At 40.1% G+C, this 26,487-nt stretch overlaps 1 protein-coding gene across 2 annotated transcripts; it reads right to left on the minus strand.

Moving 5' to 3' along the window:
* Positions 1–1,067: 1,067 nt before the first annotated feature.
* Positions 1,068–25,909, minus strand: LOC129436602 (uncharacterized). Of its 2 annotated transcripts, none has more exons than XM_055194828.2 (17): positions 25,649–25,909; positions 22,295–22,434; positions 21,957–22,134; positions 21,500–21,584; positions 20,787–20,935; positions 19,205–20,677; positions 18,596–19,054; positions 18,055–18,423; positions 12,517–12,660; positions 10,510–11,070; positions 9,978–10,430; positions 9,385–9,897; positions 7,855–8,391; positions 5,033–5,244; positions 4,203–4,488; positions 3,955–4,117; positions 1,068–2,755 (listed from the first exon to the last, which is right to left on the minus strand). In XM_055194828.2, exons 2-17 carry the CDS (start codon positions 22,403–22,405, stop codon positions 2,434–2,436), a joined length of 6,015 nt encoding a protein of 2,004 aa, XP_055050803.2. In that variant the 5' UTR covers positions 22,406–22,434; positions 25,649–25,909; the 3' UTR covers positions 1,068–2,433. The 2 variants fall into 2 exon arrangements, with proteins under 2 accessions (XP_055050803.2, XP_055050804.2); XM_055194829.2 differs by having other exon boundaries at positions 21,957–22,177.
* Between the last annotated feature and the right edge of the window lie 578 nt (positions 25,910–26,487).

The following is a 26,487-nucleotide window of genomic DNA, read 5'->3' on the forward strand; positions in this document are numbered from 1 at the left end:
TGATCTTATCCAAAAACCGGGACAAAAGATGGATTTTTACCTGATCCTGATAATTATTTGGGCGGGGTTAAAACATTGCATGGCCCCACCCCTAACACAATCGTGAGCATCCATTCAGGTTGTAGCGATATTTGAAAGTTGAGAGAGATGGCACCTTACCCGCTAGTGGGCGTGGTTTCAGCGCCAACAGCAGACACGCCCCCACCGCTTGAGAGCAGTGATAACTTCAGCGTTTTTTTTCCAGCATTAAATTTGGTTGGGTTAATAAAACATTTTTCGGTGGTGTGGCAAACTCAGAACACAAAAATGAAATTAATGTCATTAATGACTCCCCCTCATGTCGTTCTAAACTCGTAAGACCTCCGTTCATCTTCGGAAACACAGTTTAAGATGTTTTATATTTAGTCCGAGAGCTTTCTGACCGTCCATTGAAAATCTATGTACGGTATATTTTCCATGTCCAGAAAGGTTATAAAAACATCATCAAAATAGTCCATGTGACATCAGTGGGTCAGTTAGGTATGTGTTGAAGCATCGAAAATAAATTTTAGTTCAAAAATAAAAAAAATTACGACTTTATTCAGCATTGTCTTTTCTTCCGCGTTTGTTGCGAAGCGCATGCGCAAGACTAAAGTCACGTGACTGCAGTGCCGCGGATGACGTGTTATCCTCAGACATGTTTGCAAAGTTTTTTTTTTTAAACTTACTGCGCATCTATCTCAGACTGTAAACGAAGCCTGGGCGCACAAAAACGCCCCCAACAAAACGACTGGGGCGCACCAAATAACACGTCAGCCGCGGCACTGCAGTCACGTGACTTGAGTCTCGCGCATGCGCTTCACGACAGACGCGGAAGAGAAGACAATGCTGAATAAAGTCATAATTTTTTTTATTTTTGGACTAAAATATATTTCTGATGCTTCAACAAATTCTAAGTGACCCACTGATGTCACATGGACTACTTTGATGATGTTTTTATAACCTTTCTGGACATGGACAGTATACCGTACATAGATTTTCAATGAAGGGTCAACAAGCTCTCGGACTAAATATAAAACATCTTAAACTGTGTTCCGAAGATGAACGGAGGTCTTACGAGTTTGGAAAGTCACGAGGGTTCATTATTTTCATTTTTGGGTGAACTATACCTTTAATATCTGACTTTACACGGACTTTAAACTTTTTTTAAACAACTGGGCCCGGGGGTTTTTGAAATCCATCTTTTGTCACAAACAAGTTCAAGTTGTTGACTTCATAAGAAAAAAAACATGGGCAGAATGTACTTTGTATTAACTTTGATTCGGTAATCAAATTGAAACACATTCATTCTCTAATTCATCCCAAATAAAAGTGCAATACTTTTAAACTCTCAAGCAACATTCAAAATGATGTAGTGTAGCCATTCAGCTAAGCCATAGACGTATTTTGACTCACTGTCTATGTCTTTAGTCCTATAATACTTACTCCCAAGGCAATTTCTCAGAAAGCTTCATCATTATTTAAAAGTGACGGCGTTTTTAGACAGCTTTGTCAGCTGTTTCATTTAGAGTTTACTTTGTGCCAAGCACAAAACTAACAAGAGAAATAAAATAATAAAATAAAAAGGCAAAAGCTGCAATCTAAGATCAGATTCATCAAAGCATCATGCAAAACTTTCTCGTGTAAGATACAGCTTATGTGCAAATGCGCTACAAAATAATGTGCCAAACAAAATGTTAACACCTGTATGCTAGACATAAAAGAACTTTCATGCTTATTTTCTCCAAATGTTGGTCATGTGCTAGAACGATACATATAACTCAATGTGCTTAGCTTATTTAAATATTTAGCAGCAACTGGTTCTAGACGAATCTGATCATCCAATTTACGCAGTGACGAGATTCGGTCATAGCTTGTAGCCTTCAAGAAAGGTTTGTGGAATCATCAACATAAAAACTGGGCTGTACTATAAACGTCAAAGCTGCACGGCATTGAATTTGCCTATGCTTGAAGCAGATGAGATCAATAACTTTAGTGCTATGTCATATTTTTACGTTTTGTGCCTTTTGATTGTTTGTTTTTCTTTGATTTGTCGACGATTTATCATTTGGTAGGGCTGCAGACACTCCAGCACCTCTTGACAATAAACGTCATGAATTGGGGTAGTTTATTTAACACTTACCTCATACTCGTTCTGCATTCAAAAAAATGCATGAAATTTTCGTTAACTTTAAATAATTCTGATCATTAAGAGCCAAAAGACAGATGAGAGCTGTCATGGCAACAGACCTACCTCAAGTGTGTATCTGTCAAAACAGATGCTTGTCTAATGTAGGGCAGGTTTTAAGTGGGTCGCTATCAGAGATTTTACGAAACAAATATTCAGTAACAGTCTGTACAGAAACAAAACAAGAGATATAATAGCTTATGATACATACATATATGGAAGCGACACTATTTAGCGGGGAATGAAAGTGGCTCTGATGTGGGGAGTGGCACTGAGGTGGCCACAGGGGGCAGCGTTGAGGCTTGGGCCGGAGTGGGTGCAGGTTCAGATGCTGGTGTGGGCGTGGCCGTGGGGTCTGGGGGCGGCACAGAGGGGGTGGCAGTGAGAGTCGTGGTTGTAGTGGAGGTGGAGGTAGCGGCTGGGAGTTTAGGAGATGCGTCCTTCACGGGCGGTTCAGTCTTGTAGTTCAGGTTGAGGATGTGCTGCTGTAGGTGCCTGATCCAGTCTTCCTGTACCGAGAGGGGACCGTGAAATTCCACGTCACAGAACCTAGAAACAGTTGAGAAATTGAGTACAAATGGACTTAACTTAAAGTCATTGCTTAAAGACAATGTTATTTTGTGTATTTTGTACAACCTCAAATCAGAAAAAGTTGGGACACATTTTGAGTAAAAAAGGAATGGAATAATTTACAAATCTCATAAACGCATATTTTATTCACAATAGAATATAGATAACATATCAAATGTTGAAAGTGAGACATTTTGAAATGTCATGCCAAATATTGGCTCACTTTGGATTTCGTAAGAGCTACATATTCCAAAAAAGTTGAGACAGGTAGCAATAAGAGGCCACAAAATTTTAATGAACATATAAGGAACAGCTGAAGGACAAATTTGCAAATTCAAGGACCTTTCAAAGACTTTCCATGTCCAATACCCTCAAATTCAAGGACTAAATGTGGGGACACATTTCGAGTGAGAGGTTACATTGTGTTACCTTTTAAGACACATTGTTACAGTTCCCTTTCGAGGGAACTCGCGCTGCGTCACTGCGGTGACACTTTGAGGACGTCTCCAGGGGTAAGTGCGTCTGAATGTGTATCTCAAATTCAACCAATGGTGAGGCTTAACGACAAAGACGAGGGTCTTATCTAGCGAAACGATTGTCATTTTTGACAAGAAAAATAACAAATATACACTTTTAAACCACAATTTCTCGTCTTCCTCTGGTCCTGAAAGCGTCAGCGTGACCTCACGCAATAAGTCAAGAGGTCACAGAGGACGAACGCGAAACTCCGCCCCAGTGTTTACAAGTGTGTTGGAAGAGGACCGTTCCTACGTGGTTGTATGTCAACTGATACTAATTAATGTCTTTGTGTCAGTTTATTGTTGACAATGGTCCGCAAATGTGCGTTTTATATATGTAACATGTTACCTCCCTCCCTACGTCACTACGCATTTACGTTAGGTCGCGCTGGACCGGACCTAAACGAAAAGTTGTGGTTTAAAAGAGCATATTTTTTATTTTTCTTGTTATGTGTTGAGTTAAGTGTTAAGTGTTGGTGTCCATTAAAGTCCATTAAAATGAGAAAAATCCTGCAATGTTTTCCTCAAAAAACATAATTTCTTCTCGACTGAACAAAGAAAGACATCAACATTTTAGATGACATGGTGGTGAGTAAATTATCTGGATATTTCTTTTAAGAAAATGGACTATTCTTTTAACCGAAATCAAGCAGAACTCACCGGCACTTAAGTGAGTAAATTTTACCCACAAGTCTAACCAGTGGGGTGGAAGGGGGCTTTGGCACAAGAGCAGGTATGGTACCGGAGCGAGGTTTTGGAGGGCCACTCTCTCTTTCTCCTCCATCGCCATGTGACGGATGTTTCGGTGGCCGTCTCTCAAATCCTTAGGTGAAAAAAAGGTAAAGTGGGTACAAATTTTGCACGCATAAAAGAAAATTCGGATGAAATAAGGTATTCTGAGTCCTGACCTCGTGGTACACGGACGTTGAGTTCACTATGGGCCACCTGCGCGTGTGGTAGTGCGTTACTGGAATGACGACTTTCAGGAATCGGGCCATGCTGTGTGGAACTTCCGCTCCTGCTTTTTGCCTCTGTTGCCCTTAATGATAAACCCCAGGAAGAGCTGCTGGCATCCCGTCCTATTGCCCTCTTTTGGGGCAATGTGAGAGATGCCCACTTGGTCACTGTGGGCTTGGGGGAAGCAGGAGTCGTAGGGTCAGAATCACGGGGCGGCGGAAGAGCAGAATTGCATCTCTGCAAGTATAACCAAAACACTTTATTATAGGCCAAACATTTTTTTTATTGTTTACACAATATACTTACAGGTCAGTGGTAGACCTCATATTTAACACATTTTTAAATTGCGTAATAATCACACTAAATTAACATGTTAAATCAGGGGTCATCAACTTTTTTTAGGCCAAGGACCCCTAATTGATAAAGAGGAGCAGGGAACCTAAGTACATGTATTAAATTAATAGTGGTTACGTTAGAAAAAAAAAAAAAAAAAAAAAATTGGCATACTACATTACATTTTCACTTGTGGGAACGTTATGCTCTTTATTTTATTTTATTTTTGTTTGATGCCTATTTTTTTCCAAAAAATGTGGACCCTAGTAATACTACAACTGACCCCAAAGACCCCCTCGACCCCATGTGTTAAATTGTACCCCCTTTTTAAATAATCAGTTCCAATTGTAATTTAAACATATAAAACATAAACCAGATTATAGATGCCACATTATTATGGACTGAAGTATTGAAAAGCATCACAATGTCATTTTATTAGTTGTCGTACTTTCTTCTGGGCGAAACGTGCTCCTTGCTTGTAACTCTGCTGCATCTCTGCTGCCTTCTGCGGTCGGCTGCGGATCCAGGCGCTCAGCGTCTCGATAGGCGAGCCATTAACGCACCACTCGGTCACGCCAAACTGCCGCAGATGTGCTCGAGCGTGACTGGCCAAAGCTTTTCGGTTCTCAAAGTAAAATCCACAGAGTTCACAGCTGGCATCTGAAATGGAACAATAAAAAAGCTAAATGATGAATTGAAATGGTATCTGAATTTAGCAGGAGTTTCAGAATTAAGACTTTTTGGAGTGGATTCACAGACAGGGATTAAAAACCAAACATATCCGGGGCACCATTCACTTACATAGTATGATTTTTTTCCTACTATGGATGTCAATGGTGCCCCAGATGTGCATGGTTACAAACATTTTTCAAAATATCTTTGTGTTCGTCAGAAAAAGAAATGTGTACAAGTCTAGAGGTTAAGGGTGAGTAAATGATTACAAAATGTACATTTCTTTAGTGAACTATCCCTTTAAAGGGTACCTTGACCATGAGGACTTTAAGGGGTCATATTATGAGAATTTTTTTAAGATGTAAAATAAGTCTTTGGTGTCCCCAGAGTGCTTTTGTGAAGTTTTAGCTTAAAATACCATACAAATAATTTATTATAGCATGTTAAAATTCCAATTTTGTAGGTACGAAGGTACAAAAGATACAAAAGTGTGCCTTTTTTGTGTGTGTTCTTAAAATGCAAATGAGCTGATAAATGCAAACATCATCATGATGGTGGTTTGTTGCAATTGAAACTCAATTGTGCTGTCAAATTTTCTCTCTCTCTCTCTCTCTCTCTCTCTCTCTCTCTCTCTCTCTCTCTCTCTCTCTCTCTCTCTCTCTCTCTAATAGTATTATTGTAATTGGCCTTGCTACCTACCTCACAAAACAGGCGAAATCTGACCGACCTAATGTTTGCAAAAAATGGTTTATCAAAACTAAGTTACTGGGTTGACATTTTTTCACATTTTCTAGATTGATAGAAGCACTGAAGACCCAATTATAGCACTTAAACATGGAAAAAGTCAGATTTTCATGCTATTTAATCATTTAAATTTGCCTTCTACTACTTAAATGTATTGTGATAGAAACACATTAAATACTTTCAGTACTTTAAAAGATCCCAACAATGCTCATTTTAGGCTGTGGAAGCCGCCACTGTTTCACGCATTGTGCATTCTGGGCCGAAGGCGTGTAATGGTATAATTTTAATTGTAATATTACTGATTGATGACTTGTTTAGATTGTTTACCTCACTGTAGCATTAATAAAACGAGTTAGGACTGCAACCTTTTGATGTCTTTTGATGATTTACACTTGTACTGTTTTTAATTTTACTTTCATATAGCTAATCCCAGTGTATATCTATTACGCCATTTATGTTATAGTCGGGGTACCCTTAAAGTCTAGCTCCAGACTAAAATGCATGTTTGCCACTACTGAAAAAACAGCTTAAAGCAATAGTTCAGCCAAAAATGAAAATTCTGTCATAATTTTTTCATCCTCATGTTGTTCTAAACCTGCATGAATTTCTTTTTTCTTGTAACCATTGACTTCCATAGTAGGAAAAACAAGTACAATGGAATTCAATGGGTACCGTTAACTGTGTGTTTACCATCATTTATCAAAATATCATCTTTTGTGTTTATCAAAAAAAAAGACATTCATACAGGTTTAGAACAACATGAGGATGAAAAATTATGACAGAATTTTCATTTTTTGAACTATCCCTTTAAGCGGCTTTGCTGGTTTTAGCTGGTTTAGGGTGGTGAAAGCTGGTTTATGCTGTTCCTCCCAGCCTGGCAAAGCTGATGGGTCAGCTAGTCTGCCCAGCTTAAAAAGTTACCCAAACACTTAGACCAGCTTGCTACACCAGGTAAAACCAGGCTGGGAGACCAGCTAAAACCAGCTCACCAGCTTATTCTGGGATTAGTTTTTTTTTCAGTAGGATGAGCTTTGAAAACAGCTTGTAGTGACACACACATCTTAAAAAGTTACCCTAAGACAAAAAGGTGTATTGGGTATTGGTTTTAAGAAAACTTTGTGAATGGTTTTGATCCAAAAGTGTATATCAGTGCCAGTGTTTTGTCTCAAGATGCACACCAGTTATGTTTTCAAAAAACTACTTAAAGGTCCCATTCTTTTTGTGTTTTTGTAGCTTTGATTGTGTTTACAGTGCGCATTATAACATGTGTTCATGTTTCACGTGTAAATAAAATTTTTTTTTAGTTTTCACACAATCTCTATAGTGCTGTTTTCACTGTACTCAAAACAGGCTTTCTTGTTCTATGAAGTCCCTCCTTCAGAAATACGTAACATGTTTGTGACATGATTGTGTAGTTTGTTTAGTGTGTTTTCAGTCGTTTGAGCTTAGCTGGCGACTGACGTATTCATGTGGGCGGAGTTTAATCAAAAACTTTTCATTCAACCAGTAAGTAGAGGGCTGTAGTCCAAACCGTCCGTTCGCTGTAGGCTTTGAACGACGAATTCTGTTCAAAAAAATATATCGTCTGGCAGTAAACTTTGAGCTTTATCATTTTGCAGGTATTATTTATGCTCTAACAGCAACATTACACACTAACTAAAGTTTAAAAAATGGGATCAGGAAGAACGTGACCTTTAAATGTCCAAATATAACTAAGGCCTAGCCTTGACAAAATTTAAACCCTTTCTGGGAAACCAGCCCTTCATTTATCTAAAAGCAGTACAAATAATTGTCCACTCATTGTAACCTCTTTACTCAGACCGTCTTCAATGTCATCCAAAAATGCACCCTTACCCATGTGGCCCATTCCATGTTTCTCTATGGAGACTTTGCTCTTAAAGGAATAGTCCTGTGGAAGATTCGAGAAGTTTTTCGATGGGATAGGCAGTGACTTCTCTCCCGGTGCTCCCTCGTCCATTTGCACCTTCTTCTTTAGCTGATTCACCCCAAATAACTTGGCCACAGATGAGGTGGAGGTTAAGCTCACCGATCCAAGGCCATGCTTATGAAGGCGCGAACCAGAGTGGAGAAGGTTAAGGGGCGACTTGCGGGATAGCATGGGGGAATGATAGCTCGGACTGTTCGATGATTCCCTACCATCTTGTTCCAGTTCCCCCTTTATTCCCAAGGCAACAGACGCAGGGGTTGTTCCCTGTCGTCTCATAACTTCCCACAACGTGTCAATGGGCGAGCCGTTTACGGACCACTCTGTGATTCCCATGTGCCTCAGGTGGGAACGGGCGTGGCTCGAGAGGCCTTTGCGGTTTTCGAAGAATTCGCCACAGAATTCGCATCGAATGTCGCGGGAAGGTTCCTTCTCCTGTGTCATGACTGTGAGAGAGAAACTGATTTAGTAAAAAGACTATTTGGGTGATTCTCACGAAACCATTGAAACACCACGGCACTAATGATTTTAGCTTTAAAATGTGTAATATAGTAACATTAAAAAAGCATCAGAATTAACACAATACTGTGTTCTACCTTGCACAATGTGTGATTTCAACATAAGAATTTATAATTGTAAATTTTATCTAATTTTCTGCTGAAATTCTCATTACCGCAATGTGTCCGGCTGTGTTTGAACATGCGTTATGTTGTAATTTAATCAAATTAACACAAAAATATTAAGAAAAAAAATAAATGGATGTTTTGCTAGACTACTTTAGATGACAGAAAAAATATTTACTGAATATTCATGTAATAATGAAGAAAATGTAGGAAAATGATGTGTCCATGCCTGATGTTCTCATCCTCCGCAACACTTTTTGAGAACAGTTTAAGCACACATACAGAATTTTAATAAAGTTTGATTTTGAGTGACCAAGCACATGGACCAGTTACTTCAAGATGGCTACCAGGTAAGATCATTTTTTACAGTTAATTTGAAATATTGTCTTGTCAGAATGCTTACACAACATTTTGATTATCATTACCGCAACAGATGCTTATTAAATGTTAATTTAATTAATAGAAGCATAATACTTTGATTTTAAATGCATGTGCAGAATCTCCAAATTATGTTCTTTCAGGTTTGTCATGTCATTTTAAAAATATGTCAGTGTTGATGTTTTCTGACTGTTGCGGTAATGAGATTTTTTAGGACTAATTTTTTTAATTATGTTACAAAAAGTGTTAAATGATAAGTAAAAGTTTTTAAATTAATGTTCCCATTTACTCCAGACTTTGTTTTTCAATGTCTGGTGGGGAAAAAATTAAATTTAAGCAATTTTTACATTTTCATGCTTGACATTTTTAAAACCAAGTTTTCGTGAGAATCACCCATTTAGTTATCTCATTAAAAACGGAGAAAGTTTTTAAGCTTACCGAAGTTGACTGGATAAATATTATCTGAACTGCTTAAACCGGAATGTTGCGGCTCCGGGGTGTAGCCTTCATTTACACCCATATCTGACCCTTTCATTGTTACTTCTACAAGTTCAGGCTCCGGTTTTGGTTTAACCATCTCCACTGCCGGAGAAGAACTAGCGGTGGATGTTGAAGGAGACATTTTCCGGGTAGCGGTCTGATCCTGGATCGGTGAATGAGGAAAGTGGAAAGGCAGACGCCCAAGAACACTCCCGTTTGGGGAAGAGGAATGGAGAGCAGACCGAGGCACCACCGGACCCGGAGAAGAAGGGGACTTTGGGGATTTAAGAGGTGTGATGGACGGTAAACCTCGACGGATTATAATCTCTCGTAGCGTGTCAATGGGAGAGCCATTCACGGACCATTCTGTAATGCCGAGCTGGCGCAGATGGGAACGGGCATGGCTGGAGAGACCTTTGCGGTTCTCGAAAAGCTCTCCACAGAATTCACAGTTCACATCTTTTATTGGCTCTGGAAGAAAAACAACCAAGGATGTTAACAATGTGCAAATACAGATTACCAAATTGAGGAAGCAATCCATGGACTGTTACCTATTGGGAAGGACATCATTTCACCACCACTAAAATGAAGCACCTGCATGGCAGAGGATTTCTGCTTCTTTGCGGGTGGACCTAACAAGGTGTGGGGAGAAGATGAGGTAGCCTTGGAGCCAATGTTGGTCCTCAATGGAGTTGTTTTATAAAGGAGAGGACTTGATGGAAGAGGCCTTTTAGTGGAAGAAGTGGAGGGTAAAGGGGAAGCCATGCTGGTTTTATGGGACCTCAGGTCTTCGGGACCATCCGAGAGAAAGGCATTGGCTTTGTGCTTGAAGTCATCGGTCAGAATGAAGCGGTTGAGTAGGTCGATGGGGGAGCCTTTGGATTCCGAGTACTCGATCCCGAAATGGCGCAGATGGGCCCGAGCGTGACTCGAGAGGCCTTTGCGTGTTTCGAACCATGCACCGCACAACTGGCATATAATGTCTTTAGGGTCCATCTCCATCGCTAGAAAAAGAGAGAGTGCAAAAATAAATTAATAAGGCAGAAGAGGAAGAGTGCAAATTATTAAAAAACGATCTCTTACTAAGATTCAAAGGGGCATCTGTGTCCTGTGGTGCCCAAAATGGTTTGGTGGGACTGGAGATGTTTGTGGCCTGGTTCTTTCCCAATGTTTTGTGTTCCTGGGATCGCAGTGGGGAAGAAACAGGCAGCAAGGAAGAGATGGGAGCTTTTCTCAGTACTGGAGAAGGAGAGCGCGATTTTACGAATGGAGACGAGGGCAAAGAGCCGGCCACGGAGGAAGTAGCCGGGGACGAGGAAACTTTTACAACTGATCCTGCGGAGAACGAGACCGTAGGCTTGGTGTCTAGAAGTTCCTCTTCGGTTTCGATATCTTTTGTGGGGCTGGGTATAGACAGGGCATGATGCTGGGGTTTTTTAGGTGACGCCATGGATGGAGGGGTGCCAGTGAAACGTGTATCGGTGGCACGTTCTTTAGAGATCTGTCGTAGGAGGTCAATAGGTGCTCCACTCTTCTCTGATGTACCGATGCCTAACTGGCGTAGATGAGAGCGGGCATGGCTGGACAAACCTCGACGTGTCTCAAAGGTAGCACCGCAAAATTCGCATTTTAATAAACTGGAGGCTAAAAAAGAAAGCAGAATAGAGTAAAACATGGTGGAATGGAGGTAATCTTGGTGACAGTCCTTGGCTATTGAAGAGAAACCAATATAACATTTAAAAATTACAAAGGTAGATTTTTTGAAAAATGTTTGTAACCAAACAGATCAGGGTCACCATTCACTTTCATAGTATCAGCTTTTCCTACCATAGAGGTCAGTGGTGCCCCATAACTGCTTTGTTATAAACATTCTTCAAAATATCTCCCTTTGCATTTAGCATATCAAAGCAGATCTGGGGCACAGCTGACTTCCATAGTAGGAAAAATTATACTATAGAAGTGAATGGTGCCCCTGATCTGTTTGGTTACAAACATTCTTCAAAATATATCCCTTTGTTTTCAACAGAACAAGGCAGATCTTGGGCACCACTGACTTCCATAGTAGGAAAAGCTGATACTATAAAAGTGAATGGTGCCCCTGATCTGTTTGGTTACAAACATTCTTCAAAATATATCCCTTTTTTTCAACAGAACAAGGCAGATCTGGGGCACCACTGACTTCCTTAGTAAGAAAAATTATACTATAGAAGTGAATGGTGCCCAAGAGCTGTTTGGTTACAAACTCTCTTCAAAATATATCCCTTTGTTTTCAACAGAACAAGGCAGATCTGGGGCTCCATTGACTTTCTTAGTAAGAAAAATTATACTATAGAAGTGAATGGTGCCCCTGATCTGTTTGGTTACAAACTCTCTTCAAAATATACCCCTTTGTTTTCAACAGAACAAGGCAGATCTGGGGCACCACTGACTTCCTTAGTAAGAAAAATTATACTATAGAAGTGAATGGTGCCCCTGATCTGCTTTGTTACAAACATTCTTCAAAACATCTCCCTTTGCATTAGGCATAACAAAGCAGATCTGGGGCACCACTGACTTCCATAGTAAGAAAAGCTGATACTATAAAAGTAAATGATGCCCCAGATCTGTTTGGTTTTAAACATTCTTCAAAATATATCCCTTTGTTTTCAACAGAACAAGAAAATTATACTGTAGAAGTGAATGGTGCCCCTGATCCGTTTGGTAACAAACTCTCTTCAAAATATATCCCTTTGTTTTCAACAGAACAAGGCAGATCTGGGGCACCACTGACTTCCATAGTAGGAAAAATTATACTCTAAAAGTAAATGGTGCCCCAGAGCTGTTTAGTTACAAACATTCTTCAAAATATCTCCCTTTGTTTTCAACAGAACAAGGCAGATCTGGGGCACCACTGACCTTCATAGTAGGAAAAAATTATACTATGGAAGTGAATGGTGCCCCTGATCAGTTTGGTTACAAACTCTTTTCAAAATATCTCCTTTTGTACTCAGCAGAACAAAGTTATTTATAGAGGAACAATTAGAGGGTGAATAAATAATGAATCATATTTATTGATCAGTGAACTATCCCTTTAAATGTAATTAATTGTACCTATGGAGTCTGTCTCTTTGGATTCAGGAGTCTGTTCCTGATGGGAAAACAGATCTTTTTCTCCTGGACTTGTGGACAAGTTATCTGTAAGGGCTATTTTGGCCTCCTCCTCGTCTTCGTCATCATCCTCCACCTCCTCACCACCTAAACAGACCAAAAAATAATTACATTAGTAAGTATTGTGGAGTCTAATAACTTCAAGGACAACTAGTACAAGTTTGCAAGCTCATTTGCAAGACTCTCATTTGAAGAATGATAAATACTATAAATTGGGACTTATACTTTGGTCCTAACAGCAGGTTTGGGCCATGTAATGTCCAGGTTAGGGTGTTTTCAGACCTGTAGATTGATTGCCTTGTTTTAAAATCAGGGGTTAAATGGCTACAATGTTGCAATTTCATCTTGGTTCGGTTTGCATTCACAAGGCAATATTTCGAAACGGACCAGACCAGACTAGTTTGGTAATATTACTTCATTATTTTGAGCTGGAATCAAAACTTATTTTCATTCTTATCATGTACATTGCGGAGAACAGTAATTAAAAGACACTTTATAAGGAACAGGTCCGCTTTGGTTTTAAATTGCGTTGACGTGCTCACCAGAATTCATCACCAAAGAGCTATCAGGTATGTTTATGGTTAAAAAAGCAATATCCGTTGGGTCGGATTGCTTTCACACTTATAGCAAACCATTCCAAAGTTAATTTGCAATCGAGCCAAGACCACCTCGTTTAGGCGGTCTCGGAGCGGTTGTTTTGGTGTGGATCCCAGCACGATTGCCGTGTTCACATATGCCTAAACAAACCGAGCCTAGGTTCTGAAACAAAGACACAGGTCTGAAAACACCCTAAACTTCATGCAGAACGCTTCAATTCAAAAAAGGATCGAAAAACTTTTTACACCTGTATGTGACCCTGTCTGTGAAATTCAGGCTAAAGTCTTATAATCTAATTAAAGCCTCAAAGTTTGATTTCAGTCATTTATTTCACTTTTTCAATCTTTGACATTTTTACATTATGTAGGATGATTTTATGTGGAAATTTTATGTCACAAAAATGGCTTTTCACAGAATGGGTCACAGTATATAATATTGTAAACAACCAAAACCCCCTGGTTAATATCAAGATCTGAAAAAGCTTTACATTTATGCATTTGGAATATGCATTTCTCCAAAGTGACTTAAAGTGCATAGTACCAAAGTATACATTTATTGCATGTGTAACCCTGAGAGTCGAACCCATGACCTTTGCAATGCTAACACAATGGTATACTTATTGGACTACAGGAACACCTATGCATACCCAATACAATGAGTTTTCAAGCATTATGATAGCAGGGACCCCTACATATGATGAACCTTCAGCAAGAGACCCCTTTCTGAAAATGTATATCCATATTTTGTATAAAAGAATGTTATATAGACATTTTCATTTACAAACTTAAATAATTGTTTACAACGTAGACACTTACTATTTTTGTTTTGTCTTTTTCTCTTGAAATTTTCTGGGGGTCCCTGGGGATCCCCGGAGTCCCAGACACCAGTATGAAAACTCTTTTCACTCTTTTAGAGCAACAGGCTTTATTTAACTGGTTTAACCAAATCAAACAACTCAAATAAAAGGTTTATCAGATGTCACTGAATTGAATGCTTACAAAAATAATTCAACTTTGCCAAATAAGCACTTTATTTCCCCTAAGGGGAAATTCAAGAAATGTAGTGCACACAAGTAGCACAGGATTCGTTTTTTCCCTTCAATGCTGGTTTTGATTCTTTCAGCATATTGAATATAATAAGCTTTGAATGCATTGCTGCTGTGGGCGTTTCTCTTGTGTCATTTGATCTGTCCTAGACACAAATCTGGCACCATCAGCCCTTTTTCTCCTCCTCACTGATTTAAATCTCGCTTTAATAGCATATTTAAAACAAAATTACATTAAACAGACTAAGTAAAACACTTCGACATAAATACACGAAATAAAAAGACATGAATGTCTTCGGCGAATCATTTTAAGAAAGAAAATGACAGCGCGCAAAAAGCGAGAAAAACGCGTTTGCGCGCTCCAACATCTAAAACACACCTCAAGTAAAATGGCGAAGCCTAATTTGGGTAATCCTACCATATGTTCATTAAAAAATAACTGACAGGATGTTAAAAACTGCCTTTGTGAAGTATCAAAATGTCACATAGCTTTACTTTGTTTGTTAAACCGCGCGGGAATGTGTCTGTCTACCTCAGACGTGCACTCTGTGACTGGACCCGTGCGAGACCATTTTCTGGCATGTGTGATTTATAACGCACACTGGATGTGACAGCTAGGGGATTGTCTTAAATCATTTAAAACCATCGCATGCCATGCAAGCTTTACAAGTGAGACAGTCCGGAGCACATGCAAATGTCATGCATTGTCATGCACGGTGCATAAGTGCGCGCACTCACCGATCAGCGACTGCAGCGCATCGGACTTACAGCACCTACAGTCCGATAATTTTTCCGCTATTGTTTGTGTCTGCGGGAAGGCGGAAGCAGCCATTTTGCCCCGCACACATGCACTAACGCACCGAGGCGTGACGGACCGAATAAAGGCGGAGACTGGGGCTAAATATTAAACATCAGACCTCAAATGCAGAAACAATGAGAAACTTCTTCCACAACTGCCCCTAGCTGACCACAATCATACTGTAGTATGACTTAGTATTTACTATATTAAACTGTAGTACAATTTTGAACCTACAGCAAAATATACAGTACAGTACAGTTAACCAATTCACTATAGTTAACACAGCTGTACACTAGTAATGTAGTGCAATACACTACATTATACAATTTACTATAGTAAATGCTAATGTTTGAGTAAGCAATATCATCTTATTAACAACATAATATCTAATCAACCTTAGGACACCATTTATCTAAGTTTTGAAATTTCTTACTGTCTACTGGATACAGGGAGGAGGCAATGAAATTGCCTGCAAAACTTTTTTATTTTATAGTAAAATAAAAAAATTGTTGCATCTTGAATGCATCTTAAAGGGTCCAAAATAATTTATACATTTATGCGTTTGGCTGACGCTGTCCAAACCGACCTACAGTGCATTCAAGTTCAAGTGCATTCCCCTGGAATCGAATTATAGGAACACTATTTAAAATGCCAGATTTTGCATAAAAAATGTATTGCTTGTGTAAATTCAGATGATTTGTTATGACAGCAAGATTTGAAAATGTTCCCATGCATTTGCATTTATGCATTTGATCAAAAGCCACATGAAGTGCACTACAAATTATACATTTTATCAGTATGTATGTGTGTTCCCTGAGAATCAAACCTATGATGTTTGCTATGCAAACATAGTGCTCGCTAAGCCACAACACTTTGCATGCTTCAAGGTCTAAAACATTTTAGAGGCTGATTTCTTAATTTAACATTACAACGTTTCTTAGCTTCACTTCTAAAAACTTCTTTAGTTAACTCACATGTGTAAAAATTACAGTGATCAGACTTTATTCAGACTTAATTTAGATTTATAAAATTGTTAGATCCAGTCGTTGATTTTGATTGGTCAATAGCTGTGTTTTATTTACGATAAAGCACAGCTTTGATTGCTGTACCCAATGAACCTATATATTACAGCACCATTAGCACAGTAAGCATATGTGAAACATTATGTTGCTGTTCACAGTCGGTCAGGGACTTTTTTCCAGTGGAATGGTGTTTTTTAATTCATGAAATGTTGCATCAATAATTTTTTTGGCTTGATTATTTGTATTGTGTGTATAACTGTTTTATAAAAAGAAATTGGGTACTAGAGACTAATGGCGCTTTTCCAATGCATAGTACCCCACGGGTCGGGTCGGGTCGGGTCGTGTCAGCTCACTTTACTTTGGCTCGGTTTGCTTTCCACCACAAATAGATGTTTGCACACAGCGTTTATCACTACTCCGCTAAGTGACACCGAGGTGCGACCTTCTGATTTCTCTGATGAAGCCAGTACGGAAGTGATTTAACCTGCAATTCATCGACTGGCCGCTAGAGGCTGGCTCCAAAAGGGAATCAATTCTCATAGCCCCCATGTTAAAATTCCCAACTTTAGAGAAGAAAAAATATGTTTACAGCCTGGTACAACTTTTTTTTTTTTTTGGGGGGGGGGTGTATAGCTTAAATTTGCCCATAATGACAACTGTAAGGGGGTGAAGTTTTTTGTAACTCATCCGTTTAAATTAACCAGCCACCTCAGCTTTGCCCACATCTCGCCTCTTTACCCATTTTCGGATTTCCACGAGTGATGCGCAGTGACGCGCGGTCAAGATGCCGACGGCAGGCACCGCCTGCTATTGGCTTAAAAAAACGATTTTCAGAAACCTATGAGTGATGTCACGGACACTACGTGGAACCTCATTTAAGTTGCAAAAATGCTGTGCATACATGTGGATGTGCGCGTTACGAATGTGCCTTCACAACCTGCAAGTCTGGAAAACACAGGTGGTGTTCCTGATTCTTAGCCTGTGGATGTTTTTTTCCGCTAAAAGGGAGTTTGGGAACTTTCAACAAATCACAGATGACTACATGTTTGGTCGAGACAGTGCACGCATGAAGGTAAAGCTAATCTTGCATTTAGCAATGACACTGGTAGTGACGATTCTCTCTAGTGACCTACAGGGTTTTCATGTCACGTTTTTATCAGCTCAGCTCGCTTGGAACCACAGCCGAGGTGGTACTAAAAAAAGTATCGGGAACTACGTATTGTACCCAGTGGAAAAGTCCCCCCAAAAAAGCTGACCCAACCCGTGGAAAAAAGCGCCATTAAGGGACCTTCAGACTACTGTACACTTTTTGTTCCATTGACTTCCATTCATACGCATGCAAAAGTTGTGCAAGATATTTTGCATTTCGCTGCGCCCCAAAGTTCAAGTATGGTGAACCCTGACCTGCGAATTCATATCACGTGACCAGTAGAAAACCGGTAAGTCACAGCGTGACCTTTCTCTCTACTGAAAAGTAAAGATGGACAAAGCGCTACCCACCAATATTCGCAACAATGCCGGAAAAATGTTTGCATGCTCAAAGTCTAGTGCAGGGGTCACCAATCCTGGTCCTGGAGGGCCGGTGTCTCTGCAGAGTTTAGCTCCAACCCTAATCAAACACACCTGAAGCACCTTAATTAGCTGCTTCAGGTGTGTTTGATTAGGGTTGTAGCTAAACTCTGCAGAGACACCGGCCCTCCAAGACTAGGATTGGTGACCCCTGGTCTAGTGTGACCACCCCTTAATGCTGTTTCGTGAAAAAGTCATGGCTAAAAGGGTTGCAAGCTCTCCGCTTCAAGTTGTGCCTAACAGAGCCCTTCAGGCGTGGCTAATTCCACAATATACCACAGCCTCTTATAACTTATTGTACTTCTGGGATGTATTCAGTCTTGTAGGATTTCTACTTCTTCTAATTTAAACTAAATTCATTTCATTTTATTCATATTCTCATATAAGCTACTTCAAAAACGCAATGATTTTAACCTCAAAACTATTTAAGATGAAACCCACAAACTTACCCTCATCTGGTTCACTGACATTGTGCTTTTCCTTCCAGTGCTGTTTTGGAGAATCAGGAAAGAAAGTGAGGGACTTTGTGGTCTTGTTCTCATCATGTTCCTCAAGTTTTTCATCTTCATGCTCCTCATCAGAGATTTCTTCTTGACTTGACTGAAGTGCATGAGAGGGTGTAGGTAGAACAAGATTAGGATGCTTAGCAAAGAGTTGCCGGAGAACATTAATGGGGGAAACTGTGACTTCCCAATTGGTGATTCCAAAGTCTCTGAGATGGGCACGTGCGTGACTGGAAAGACCCGCCCGGGTGTCGAAGCCGGCACTGCAGAACTCGCATCTCATTACACTGAAGGTTGACGGATCAAAGTTGGCAACTAAGGATGAGAGCAAAGAATGACAATACAAACATGTGGCATAAACTTTTCAGGTATGTGATTTCAGCAGTGGTACCAAAATAGAAAATAATACCAGACACGTTTCATACACATCCCAGACCCACCCCAAACTCATACTAATTCATCTGCATTTACTTTAAAATGTCCTCACCTTTTTTCTTCTTTTTTTGGAAGGAGAACCTCTTCTCAATGGCGTTGACCTCTTCTGGGGAGATAAAGTGCCTAACATTGTAACTGACACCTACTCGGTTCAGGTGACCTCTGACGTGATTGGCTAGTCCAATGCCATTGTGAAATCGGTCTGGGCAATAAGGGCATTTTCTTTCCACACTTTTCAACAACCCCTCTGTATCATCTTCATCCTCCTCCTCCTCTGTTAACACACCAATGAGACGATTAACCACATCATTGTCATGTTCTTCTGCATCGTTATCATCGTCAGCCTCTACTTTTGCAGCAAAAAGCTTGTCCTCCTCCTCAAGCTTGCATACACTATCAGATTTGTCTTTGTTGAGTTTGGGATCTTCTTCATGTGGCTGAAGCTTTTTGCTGCTCTTCTTTGGTGAGAAGGAAGCTTTGCGATCCAAAGAACTGACCGGTGGATTTTTCCCTGGGAGGTTAAGACGAAGTGTTAAAGATGATGACATCATAACATCTACACATACACATGGAGCACTACAGTAAAGACACCCAGGAAATGTATTCATTCAGATTTAGCCTTAAACACAAGTTTTGGTGCCATGGCATACTACTGTCTCACCTGTATTGGCGCCTTGGTTTGGATCAAGCTCTGGTTCTTGTGTTAAAGTGCCTTCTCTTGGTTTCTTCTCTTTGGTCTCATTTGAAATTTCATCCTGTTGTTTAACATCGCGAGTCAGATTGGACTTGGGACCCAGTCTCATGCTTCCCCTCGTGCGCCCAACCTTACCCTTCGCAGCCCGAGCTGACCGCTTATTTCCTATACTCTTGAATGCCACATCTCTACGCCGCGGGGCAGCATTTTTGCGAGGTTTTGGAGGCGGTGATATAAGACATTGAGGCTGTAGGATGTTCTCTACTACAGGATCAGCATCAAGTGTTTTGGACTCTTCTGTTTGGATTGTTTCCTCCAAGTGGATTGTATCCGCATGCAGGGTTGCTTTGTCAGGGCTCTTCTCTCCTTGGGACATGCAAGAAGAGGGATTTTGCATTTGGGTAGTGTCCTCTTTAAGTTGCATTTTAATTTTTTTGGATGCTCGAATGGGGTACCTCTTGCTAAAAGGCGATGCAACAGCATCCGTTGTCGAAGCATCCGCTGATGGTTGAACCTGTCCTTTTTTGCAGGCCCTCTGCTGAAAACGAGGTGACGTTCGATAGACACCGGCTCTTGTTCTAGTGTTGTGTGTCTTGGCATGGTCTGCAAGCTCTTGAGGCACATCACAGCTAAAGCTGCACTTCATACACACAAACCTGCCAGAGCCAACCTCTGTCGACTTTTCGGTGACCGGCTCCAACGTTTTACTGCAACTAGCTTGCTCTGCCATTTGCTTTTCCCTCTTATTTAATTTTCCAATTTCTTCCAAGATTTTCTGCCGAGATTCCTCATGGCGTCTGTGATGATCCAGCAGCAATAACTGGTCTAGAAACTCCATGCCACACTCTACACATTCAAAGCTTTTATTAAGCTGTTCACTCCAAGACTCTTTCTCTCCGCATTGCCATTTCTTCCCAAGCTTGATCTGACCGTGCTCTCGCATATGTTCCCAAAGATGGGCTTGTTTTTTGAAGTAAATGCTACACTCTACACATGTGAAAATATCTTGACAGAGATCTCCCCCCAGCTGGTCCACAACTGACCTCTTCTGTCTTTTCCGTACCTTCTTTCCCTTTTCCTCCTTACACTCAAATATTCCTCCCTCAACGTCTTTGGCTTTCTTAAGCTCCTTTGCTGCTGAGGATTTCCCCCTGGTCCTTCTGCCAGCTCCTGTGGTACGTTGCCAATTCCCCAGTCCGGAAAAAGGCCTCAGTATGGCCCTCTTTTTCCTCCTGCGTTGGATAAAGGTGCAGTGTGCCCAAGGCCCGGGCGGTGGGCTCTCTGGCTCGGAGTCACCCGGGAAGGTGTATATATCTGTCTCTTTGGTATTCTTCTTTACCATTCCCTTCAAGTTATGTTTTTTCATATCACCTTCCATTTCTTTTTGGAATCCATCTTTTGGTGTAACATCTGGAAAATGGCTCACTTTGTCTTGTTCCACTAGAAGTAAATAATGAAGGGGTTGATTCATATTATAGCACAGGGTGTGATTTACATTAATTTATCCTAGATATGCTTTGAGATACTGTATGAAGTATTATTCTTTTACTTTTTTCTGAATGTTTCAGTGAGTCTGTACTTGTTGGATGCCTGTGTGCTAGATCATCTTGATTTTGCACCTCCAGGGGGCTAGGGATGATCTTCTCATGAAATAAGTGTTTTGATTGCTCATGTTCTTGGCACTGATCAATGTCAAGTCTGCAAACATAGGGATTAAGATTGATAATTAAGGCGATTACACAATGGAAACAGGTGCAGCATTTGGTGTGTCTTACTGAAGCAAGATTGGCCAGTATCAACTATCTTTCATTTTATTTTCATTAAACAATGTTAACCCCTGATCAATGTTTTTTGAAAAGATACAAAAGAAGTCTTGGGACAAATATCATGTAATTCAGGGGTGGGCATTCCTGGTCCTGGAGGCTACAAGGTTTATCTCCAACCCATATCAAACCCTTTTTCAAGTGTGTTTGATTAGGGTTGGAGATAAACTTTGTAGGACAGTGGTCCTGCAGGACCAGGAAGGTCCACCCCTGATGTAATTTAATGTTAAACTATGTGAGTGGTGCTCTGTGGTGCCAAATGTCTAGTACACTCAATTTGTTCAATTTCTAATTGCACAACACTACACTGTGTTTTTCGGCCGGTGTGCGACCCCCTTTGGATTCTAGCCCAATCTATAAATCAGTATTATATCTATTTGAAAACGTCCATGTATACGGTAAACCAATTTTACAATTAAAATGTTCAACTGCTTCTTACCTGTCTTCCTGTTGTCCAGAGATTTGACTTCCCGGGCTGTGAGCAGCCAGACCATGAGGGTTAGAAAAGTGTTGAAGTTCTTCCTCTGACATATATCATCATTGGAATCCACACAGGAACACAAACAATATACACATGACTTAGCAGGAAGCAGTCGACTCACAGTTATACTTGCAACATGTAGACAAACAAAAACCATAAATAATGTTCACGGAGAGACACACTGCACAGTACAACCACAGAATATTCAGCCTGAAGCTAGCTGGACAATTGCAAACACTTGTTTAAAGTCATTTACAGATTTATATGCACATGCACTCTAAAATGGGTTGTCATGGGTTGTTAAAACCCATGGTTGGGTAAAACAACCTCAAAGATGTCCATATTTAGCTCAACCATGGGTGAAAACAAATCAACATTTTTTGAGAGTGCAGAGTTGAACCACAGAGACAAGTACCGTCTAAGGTTTCCTTTTCTGAGTCCGAGTCCCAAGTGAGGGATGAAGGGAATGCTGACAACCGGGGGCTTATCTGTGCCTTTCCACATTGCTCCAGTGTGGGGAACAAGCATTTTGGACTTTCAAAATCTTCATGGCCATCACCGCTCTCCACCATGTCACCGTGAGATAACCCTCCCTGTGAGTTCAGAGGGTTGAAACAAGCCCAACATTACATAGTTCTGTTTAGGAGAGAAATAAAATGTTGCAAGATTCCTACACAAGTGTAACTAATTAGGTTAGCAGGTTAAGAGAAACCAAATAGGGGTTAACAAGGTCTTCTGGTGCCTTATCTGTACCAGTAAGAGTAAGGAGGTTGATGTTGAAGGCCCCTCCTCTTGGTTGGACATCAGATCAAGAGGGTCCCTGGTCAAGAGGTCACCTTCAAGCTCCATGGTCCCCTGATGCATTGGTTTGGGCACAGCTGCTTTTACCTCTTCTACATGGTAAAGAGAAATTCCATTTCAGGACTTGCCATCCCCTGACTGATATGGCTGCAATACACATCTAAGAAATTGATTTTGAGTAATAAATGGGTGGGTGCACCCAGAAATGAAATGATTTGCATTAAATGGATATTCCAATGAAAAATGTTACTTAAAAATGACCCCATGATTTACTCACCTTCAAGCCATCCTCGATGTACATGATTATCTTTTTTAGACAAACTCAATCAAAGTTATTTTAGAAAATGTAAACAGGGTAATAAACAGGGTCCACAAAACAACTTGAAGCCCAAGAATGTGCATTCATGGCAGGTAGCACCAACATTAAGGTGCATTATCGCCACCTATTGTGTTGGAGTGGCTTCTATACTCTTTGACGAGAGTGAAGGTGGTGATAATGCACTTTAACGTTGGTGCTATCCACCATTAACAAAAAAGAAGCTCTATGCATGTGCCTTGGCTGATACCGTAAGATAGTTATTATGGTTTACAAGTTTTAAATATGGATAATTTTCTCGATTACCCTCAAAAGGCATTTATTAACCCACTGGAGCCACGTGGATTGCTTCTGTGAAGGATGATGCACCTTTTGGGCTTCAAAGTAAAAAGTCTTCCCTGAACGCTGTTTACCACCGTAATGTAGCTTGGAAGAGCCAGGAAATTTTCTGAAATAACTTTGATTGTGTTTGTCTGATGTACATCGAGGATGGCTTGAGGGTGAGTAAATCATTGGGTAATTATCGTTTTTCGCTGGAGTATCCCTTTAAGGCACTAAGCATATGGTTTAAGAATGAACATTTTGGTTGGATTTATATATACATAGATCGGCAGCGTCAATCTATGAGGCGTCTACGAATATGTCTATGCGAAATCATATACATTATTAAGTGCACTCATTCAACCCCACAATGCACTGCAATAATGAGTGTACAACCGAAGTACGCTCACAGCTAGCCACTAATCGTCCACACTGCAGCACTTCCGGCAAGCTCAAGTGTCCCAATTCAAAGTCACTTTCATTCACTCATTTGAATGAACTATAATGTAGGGAATAGTGAATGAGGATATATGGGGCTATTTCAGACACCGCCATGGTTCTTTTAAAGGAACACGCCCAGATTTTGGGAATTTAGCTTATTCACCGTATCTCCCAGAGTTAGATAAGTCCATTCATACCTTTCTCATCTCCTTGCGTGCTGTTACTCTGTCTGACGCAGCCCCCGCTAGCTTAGCTTAGCACAAAGACTGGAAGTGAATGGCTCCAGCTAGCAAACTGCTCCCAATAAGTGACAAAATAACGCAAACATTTTCCTATTTATGTGTTGTGATTTGTATAGTCACACCGTGTAGAAATAACAAGGTGATATGAGACACAGCGATCTTTTAACCGTATACATACTGGGAACTATATTCTCTGAAGACGAAGGACTGCTACTTGGGCGGAGTGATTTACTCGCAGCACCAAAGAAGCCCCCTGGTGGGGAGCAGAGAGTTCGGTCAGAGTTGTGCTAATCACTCCGCCCAAGTAGCAGTGCTTCCCCTTCTGAGAATATAGTTCCCAGTATGTATACTGTTAAGAGATCGCTGTGTCTCATATCACCTTGTTATTTGTACAAGGTGTGACTATACAAATCACAACACATAAATAGGAAAATGTTTGCGTTATTTTGTCACTTATTGGGAGCAGTTTGCTTATTTTGATTTTGCCCAAAATCTGGGCGTGTTCTTTTAAGAACCTTCGACTACAAGGTTCTTTGGGAAAATAAAATTGGTTCTTCTATGGCATCACTGCCAATAATCCTTTTAGAATCCTATTTTTAAGCGTGTACAAAAACATAAGAAATGGTTTTGGAGAACCATTTTATTATAGCACTGATAGCAAGAACGCTTTTTAGTACCTTTATTTTAAGTTGACACTTTTAAAGTGCACCTATTTAATTGATAAAAACGCTATTTTGTGTATTTGGTATAATACAATGTGTTTGCGTGGTTTATGGTTCAAAAAACACATTATTTTCCACATACCATACACTCTAAAAAAACAAACGGTGCTATATAGCACCAAAACTGTTGCTTTGGATCGTAATCATAGAAGAACCTTTTTTAGTGCCATATAGCACCGGTGAAGCACCAGTGAAGCACCTGTGAAGCACCTGTGTAGAACCATATAGGGGCCATATAGCACCACTATAGCACCACATATGGTTCTACAAAGCACTATATGGTTCTACACAGGTGCTTCACTGGTGCTTCACCGGTGCTATATGGCACTAAAAACGGTTCTTCTATGATTACGAGCAAAGAACCACTGAGATTTATGCTGGAGATGATAACTCGCATTATCGTTTACTTTGGGGTTTGTATCTTTTGCATATCGTTAACATGTACTAATACATACTTACACACCAAAGAAAATTTAAAATTGTGAATCGGACAATAGGAGCTCTTTGAAAAAATAAAGGTGCTTCATGGTGCCTAGAAGAACCATGTTTGGCTAAATGGTTCCATGAAGAACCTTTAACATCGAAAGAACCTTTCGGTTTCATTAAAAGATCTTTTTAGGGAAAAAGGTTCTACAGATTATGAGAAGGTAAGAAAAAATGGTTCCTTTGGCTGAAAGGTTCTTTGAGGAACCAAAATGGTTCTTCTATGGCATTGCTGTGATTAACCTTTAAAGCTCCTATATTTTTAACAGTGTATAACTCACTAAAAAAGCTTGAGTACAAACTAAAGAGCTCACATTTGGGTATGCATTACATAATAAAGGCTCTTTAGAAAACCAAAAACTGCATCGCTTTAAGATCCCTGTAAGCCTTTTTATTTTTTAAGTGTATAACTTACAAAAAAGCTTGATTTTACAACCCAAATAGTTGACATTTGGGGATGCATTACGTACTACATTGAATCCTATTTTTTTTCAAGGATACATATAAAAACTAAACGCAACATTCCAGTGCAGTGTTACTCCCCCTGACCTATTTAAACATCAATTATTTCTAAGAATAAATAGTTTTTGCTATATCAACAATAACAAATAGGCCGTTTTTTGGCTTGGATATAAATGGCACAGATCTCGTAAATCTGGGGCGTTTAAAAGCTCTTCGTCTATCCAAAATTGGGAAGCTCGTGTTAAGACTTCATCTCCTCACAAATGACATGAGAAGATCTCTGTAGATGTGCGAGCGCTGCAGATGGCGTAACACTCACAGAAAGCGGCCTGTCTTTGGGATCTCCTGCGTCCAATCACATCTCTCGCTCTCCAGGTCCGGTATGATTTCATATGACATGAACACACCGCCGCCTATAGTGCATGTGTGTGCGCGTTCCGTTACACGCGTTCAGGAGCGTCGCGCGCGTCCCTCGGGGGCACCGGGAAAAGCATATATGTTTGGTTGACGGTGAAGACCGTTTTTGCCCACTAAACACCGGACTCCATGTTGTTAGTTTCGGAGGGATGGTGACGTTGATGGGGAGGGGAAAGGAGTTTATATGTGTAACTCTTTCACAGCAGGTCGCGAGACGAACAGCGGTACCTGATCGTTCGTGACGCCGCTGCGACGCGCGATGTATTTTATCGGTGCATAGCTACCTAAAAATGCATGTCAAATTATTAGCATAATTTTAAAATATGGTAAGCAGTAAACTAATAAGTAAAAGACAATATATGGTTTAAGAATTAATACGTATTATTATAACTTAATGTTTAAATTATGTTTTCAATTGGGTAAAATTTGTTAAATAAATATTTCAAAATATATAGTCCCACACAGAGCACATTACACGATTCCCACACAAATTCTACTATATTATAGTATTTTCTTTTACCTCCATAGTAAATTACAGTATTTACTACAGTTAGTATGAATAGTTAAAGGGAAAGTTCACCCAAAAATGAAAATGTTGTCAACATTTACTCACTCTTATGTTGTTACAAACCTGTATAAAAAATGTTGTTCTGATGACCATGAAGGAAGATATTTTCCATTGGTGAAAAGTGAAGCCGTCAGTGTCCCGATACGGCGCTGACATTTTGGGTCTTGAGTCTG

This window comes from Misgurnus anguillicaudatus, unplaced genomic scaffold, assembly GCF_027580225.2.
Source record: "Misgurnus anguillicaudatus unplaced genomic scaffold, ASM2758022v2 HiC_scaffold_29, whole genome shotgun sequence".
Lineage (NCBI taxonomy): Eukaryota > Metazoa > Chordata > Actinopteri > Cypriniformes > Cobitidae > Misgurnus > Misgurnus anguillicaudatus.